The sequence below is a fragment of the Myripristis murdjan genome, chromosome 1, assembly GCF_902150065.1.
Source record: "Myripristis murdjan chromosome 1, fMyrMur1.1, whole genome shotgun sequence".
In the NCBI taxonomy this organism is placed as follows: Eukaryota; Metazoa; Chordata; class Actinopteri; order Holocentriformes; family Holocentridae; genus Myripristis; species Myripristis murdjan.
Genome location: NC_043980.1, coordinates 340,099 through 346,098, shown reverse-complemented (window position 1 = coordinate 346,098; position 6,000 = coordinate 340,099). Strand labels below are relative to the sequence as shown.

Here is a 6,000-nt window from a genome sequence, read left to right as displayed (position 1 = left end):
GTTCTCCAAGTCTGTCCTCCAAGTCTGTCCTCCAAGTCTGTCCTCCAAGTCTGTCCTCCAAGTCTGTTCTCCAAGTCTGTTCTCCAAGTCTGTCCTCCAAGTCTGTCCTCCAAGTCCGTCCTCCAAGTCTGTTCTAAAAGTCTGTCCTCCAAATTTGTCCTCTGAGTCTGTCCTCCAAGTCTGTTCTCCAGGTCTGTTCTCTCTGTCCTCCAAGTCTGTTCTCCAAGTCTGTTCTCTCTGTTCTCCAAGTCTGTTCTCTCTGTTCTTTAAGTCTGTTCTCTCTGTTCTCCAAGTCTGTTCTCCAAGTCTGTCCTCCAAGTCTGTTCTCCTGAGTCTGTTCTCCAAGTCCGTTCTCCAAGTCTGTTCTCTCTGTTCTCCAAGTCTGTTCTCCGAGTCTGGTCTCTCCATCCTTCAAGTCTGTCCTCCAAGTCTGTTCACTCCATCCTCCAAGTCTGTTCTCCAAGTCTGTCCTCCAAGTCTATTCTCCAATTCTGTTCTCTCTGTTATCCAAGTCTGTCCTCCAAGTCTGTTCTCTCTGTCCTCCAAGTCTGTTCTCCAAGTCTGTTCTCTCTGTCCTCCAAGTCTGTCCTCCAAGTCTTTTCTCCAAGTCTGTTCACTCCGTCCTTCATGTCTGTTCTCCAAGTCTGTCCTCCAAGTCTTTTCTCCAAGTCTGTTCACTCCGTCCTCCATGTCTGTTCTCCAAGTCTGTCCTCCAAGTATGTCCTCTCTGTCCTCCAAGTCTGTTCTCCAAGTCTGTCCTCCAAGTCTGTTCTCCAATTCTGTTCTCTCTGTTCTCCAAATCTGTCCTCCAAGTCTGTTCTCTCTGTCCTCCAAGTCTGTTCTCCAAGTCTGTTCTTTCTGTTCTCCAAGTCTGTTCTCCAAGTCTGTTCTCTAAGTCTGTTCTCTAAGTCTGTTCTCTCTGTCCTCCAAGTCTGTCCTCCAAGTCTGTTCACTCCGTCCTCCGTGTCTGTTCTCCAAGTCTGTCCTCCAAGTCTGTTCTCTCTGTTCTCCAAGTCTGTTCTCCAAGTCTGTTTTCTCTGTTCTCCAAGTCTGTTCTCCATGTCTGTTCTCCAAGTCTGTTCTCTCTGTCCTCCAAGTCTGTTCTCTCTGTTCTCCAAGTCTGTTCTCCAAGTCTGTTCTCTCTGTTCTCCAAGTCTGTTCTCCAAGTCTGTTCTCTCTGTTCTCCAAGTCTGTTCTCCATGTCTGTTCTCTCTGTTCTCCGAGTCTGTTCTCCGAGTCTGGTCTCTCCATCCTCCAAGTCTGTCCTCCAAGTCTGTTCTCCATGTCTGCTCTCCCGAGTCGACCTCAACAAGTCCCAACTTCAAAAGTTCACAAGTCCCACCCCGGCACTGAGAAGCACCTTCACTCTGCTGAACTCCAGCAGCTAAAACAAAGAACGTGTTGAAAAAAACATGAAGTGCGATCCAATTTATGTTGTGATCCAAAAACAAACTGAAGGCTTCTCGTCCTCCGGCTGCTCTGACGTTTGTGTTGATGCTAACCAGCTAGCGAGTTAGCACGGCTAGCTATCTGAGCGTCTGGTGTTTGGTTCAGGTCTGCGTCAGACTAAAGACTCTAATGAAGGAAATGACAGATAATGTGCTAACAGTTGTGCTAAGGTTTGTGCTAACGTTTGAAACGATGATTTGCAGAATATTTTCCTCCCTCAGTGATCGGAGCTCCTTTCTCACCCCGGCCTTTTCCTTTTCTTTCGGTTTGAAGACTGAAGAAGCGTTTCAGCGACTTGGAGGAGCGGGAATAGTATGTTGGTTTGTCCGCTAACAGATCCTCCTCTTCCTCCTCTTCCCCCTCCGCTGGGTTTCACTAACAGGCTCGCTAACTCTGTTTGCTGCTCTGTTCCTGTGTGTGTGTGTGTGTGTGTGTGTGTGTGTGTGTGTGTGTGTGTGTTATTCCACATCCACATGGTGCCGGGGAGTGCCAGTCAGCTTCTGTATGCTAACATCATGCTAATGTAACGCTATCCTGATGCTTACGTGATGCTAAGGTGATGCTAACAGTATCGCGCTCTCTCCCTGCTGACAGCCGCCGGCGTGACAGAGATAACTATGAGCCCGTCAAGAGGTAACAGCTGTGTGTGTGTGACGTCATGCTAGCTAGCTAGCTACCTGGAGCCGGCGCTCACATCTGGAAACACCTGCCGTCCCGTTCCCGACTGATTTACGGGCCAAGAGCATTCACCCGCCGCAAGGTTTCTGTTTCCTGTTTGTAGGAAATACAGTCGGTAAACGACAGGAAACACGTTTCTGCCTGACTGACAGCGTTAGCGAGCTGCTGGCGAGCTTCAGAGCACGGAGGCGTGTTGATTAGCCTCGCTGCTGCCTCTGCTGGAGCGCTGAGGAACTGCAGGGCGCTGCTCACGTCTACAGAGACCGCCTCATATTCAAATGTATTTCTCTGTCTTTTAAGGGAATAAAATGTTAGAATAAATCTGAAGAGGTCAGAGGTCAGGTTAGTGAGGACCCTGTAGACTCAACTGAAAACGTGACGGTTGAGTCTGTGTGGTTCTCGCTGATAGATAACATGTAAAGGAGAAAATCTTTTTAAAAGGAGTTTTTATGTTGGGATGCAGCAGCTTTCTGCTGGACTGTGCTTGTGTGGGCGGGGCATGTTGTCCGGTGGGCGGGGCGTGCGGTCAGGTGGGCGGGGCTCCGGGTGGTCTGGTGTCTAGCCTCCAGCTGTGTCCCTCAGTGTTTGCTGATGATGTGGTAGTTTCCGTTAGAGGCGTGTTGTGTCCTGTGACTCTCCCTGTGTGTAGTTTGAGTTTGACTGAGACTCACGGGATTGGCTGGTTCTCAGCGCTGAGGATGATGGGAAATGGAGTGTGTGGAGACTGAAGAGGAGCGTTCCAGGCGGGGAACGTCGGGGAACATGAGGGAACTTTCCAAACGAGTTGCTTATAACATTACATAGTTTTCAGAAGCAGGAAGGGGCTTTTATTTTGGCGACTCTGTTGCAGTCAGTCCAGGTCATGTGAGGCGCTTTCTAACCGAACTCTCTGGACCAATCAGCACGCAGCGTGCTTGTCTTCATGCTAACACCTAACAGACTCACTTCCTGTGTGGGCGTCACCACTTCCTGTCTGACGGTGTGTTGTGTTTCCGCAGCGTTGCCTCGGCGATGCACTCGGAGACGCCGGACCGCTACGAGCGCCTCACCTCCGTCTCCAGCTCCGTGGACTTCGACCAGCGAGACAATGTGAGACACCTTCATCATCATCATCATCATGTCCCTGTGCACACACACACACACACACACACACACACACACACACACACACACACACACACACACACACACACGTCTGTCTGGATTTTTTTTCTCACCTTCTTTGAAATTTTTTTTTTTTTTTTTTGTTAGTTGGTTGGTTGTTAGTCTAACCTTAACACTGAGAGCGCCCCCAGCAGGCCCAGCAGGGAGCTGCAGTGCTGAGAGCGCCCCCAGCAGGCCCAGCAGGGAGCTGCAGTGCTGAGAGCGCCCCCAGCAGGCCCAGCAGGGAGCTGCAGTCTCCTGACGCTCACAGCAGGCTGACGGCTGAGGAGCTGAGTCCTGTGTTGGCCGTCGTCAGCCCAGTGCATGCTGGGATAGCCTGCGGCCCCCGGCGACCCTGATTAGGAGGGCAGGAGTGCAGGGAGCAGATGGGCAGGTGGGGGCCGGTCACAGGGATTTGTCACACGGCTGTGCAGACTGGAGTTCTTCTTCTCTGTGGCAAGCATCAAAGTGTGTGAAGTGACAGGAAATGACACCACAGAAGAAGAGCGGCAGGATTTTTCTGGACTTTTCCAAACTCTGAGGCGTGCGGCTCCGCCCGTCCTGCCGGAGAAACTTCCTGTTAATCTGCTGCCTGTAATCCCGTTTGCAGCGGCCGGCTCGCTGGTGACTTAAGAGGTCAGGCGGCATCCAGCCCCGCCCACCTGACCCCTGACCCCGCCCCTGCCCCGCCCCCGCCCCTGCTGTCACTCTACAGGATCCAATTAGTTAACAATTTACTGGCTGCTGAATTGATTTAACAACACATTTTTTATTATGACTTTATTTTGTATTTAATCATTTAATATTACTTGTGTTATTATTATTTTTTTTAAGTTTATTTATTAAGCAATTCAGTTTGCATGTATAAACCACAATTTGTGTGTGTGTGTGTGTGTGTGTGTGTGTGTGTGTGTGTGTGTGTGTGTGTAAATACACACAGCATCCCTCCCTCAGCTCCAGTCTGACCAGTTCAGCTCAGCAGCTCCTCCATAACTTCCACCTTTTAACAGAGTTTATCATGTTCAGTTTGTGTTGACATTGTGCAGAATGTCCCTTTAATTCTGTGTTTATTACTGAGGTTGTAGTTTGCAGGTCTGCTACTGGACTGCATTACACTGAGAGGGGTTTCTAGTTTTCTGTCCTCCCTATTTATATACAATGAGGGGGGACAGAATAGTGGAAACAGCTGTCAGTAAAGTGCAGCACTAACTATGAGCTCAATGCCAAACACAGAAGTGAATGAACACCTCTGTTACCGTGACAACAAGACAAACTGAGCATTATAGGCAGCAGGAGAGGAAACTGTATGGCACAGCAGCTGGACACACACACACACACCCACACACACACACCCACACACGTACATATATATGTCTTGACTGAGAAAGTGCAGACAGGCAGCTCTCCTGGTTTAGTGGGAAAAGATGTATTATTGTGAAGAGATGATCACTCCTCTCAGCTGCAGAGCCTCACGCCTCTGATCCTCATGTTAGAGCTATAAGAACAGTGACACTCAGTGTGGCTGCACGTGGTGGCTGGGTGATGATGTTATGGCCTCACACAGAGACGTGTATGGAGCTGATGGCGCCCCCCTTTTTTGGGGATCTGTAGCGCCTCCTAGAGGATGATTTGATTGACTCATGTTTCAGGTTCTTGCCAGTTTTGTGCTAATTGGTTCAACGGCTGTTGACTTTTGTCCATTTATGTGTGAAGCCACGCCCCTTTGAAGTTCATTGGGCAATATCTTGAAAACTAATGAAACATAATTACTCTGAGGGCAGGACAGTGACCTCAGCGTCTGGAAGAGACTCGTCACATCAGGACGGATTTCCTCTCATTCTTCCTGTGTTTTGTTTTTTTTCCCCACAGGGCTTCTGCTCCTGGCTAACAGCGATCTTCAGAATAAAGTAGGTACCAACCCGATCTGTAAAAAAATACGTCTGTAACCAGAGGAGCGTGCCGGCTCTGCCCGTTCAGTTTCTGTGGTTTTGTCACATGAAAAATGTTAATAAATTAATGAAGAGTTATTTAGTCTTTCATCGTGTCCGGCGAATACAAACAGATCTGCCGACCAATCACGTGAGCCCTCCTCTTCCTGCAGGGACGAGGAGATCCGGGAGAAGTGCGGCGAGGACGCCGTGCACTACCTGTCCTTCCAGCGGCACATCATCGGGCTGCTGGTGGTGGTGGGCGTCCTGTCCGTCGGCATCGTCCTGCCCGTCAACTTCTCCGGAGACCTGCTGGGTAAAACACCTGCGCTCGGGAACAGCCAATCAGCAGCCAGACTGAGCCAAGAGGCTGGATCTCATTGGTCAGCTGCACCCTCAGTGGGCGGAGACAAAGAGCCTGGGTTTTTCTGGTTGAGGGGGGGCCTGAGAAACACCTGACGTGACACACACACACACACACACACACACACACACACACACCAGCTTACCTGCGCTCTGGTTCTTTGGCCCCGCCCACTGAGGTCTGTCTCAACCAATGAGGTTATTTCTGCCTCCAGCTCACGGTTCTGTAGCTAAGGCTGCGTTCATGTCATGTGGAAGAAAGGTAAAGGTGTGCAGAGTAAAGCGAGCTCACGTCACAGTTCATGTCTAATCCAGATGTGACAGGATTAAACTGCTAATCTGACAGAATATGCCTCTTTTACGATGGGCTGAGTTGGTTTGCAGGTTGAGAACATGCGTGATCAAAGTAGCATTAAAATTGGATTATTTCACATTGCCG

The 6,000-nt window shown here is 49.8% G+C and overlaps 1 protein-coding gene across 4 annotated transcripts in view; it reads left to right on the top strand.

The window, feature by feature from the left end:
- LOC115364470 (CSC1-like protein 2) overlaps positions 1–6,000 on the top strand; it is a 44,527-nt gene that overhangs the window by 16,472 nt on the left and 22,055 nt on the right. For 2 of the 4 annotated variants that reach the window (XM_030059076.1, XM_030059061.1), the window contains exons 4-7: positions 1,723–1,761; positions 3,126–3,216; positions 5,140–5,177; positions 5,372–5,514. In XM_030059076.1, coding sequence (XP_029914936.1) covers positions 1,723–1,761; positions 3,126–3,216; positions 5,140–5,177; positions 5,372–5,514 — 311 coding nt within the window. The remainder of the gene's footprint in view (positions 1–1,722; positions 1,762–3,125; positions 3,217–5,139; positions 5,178–5,371; positions 5,515–6,000) is intronic. The other 2 variants (XM_030059068.1, XM_030059085.1) reach the window with 1 other exon arrangement.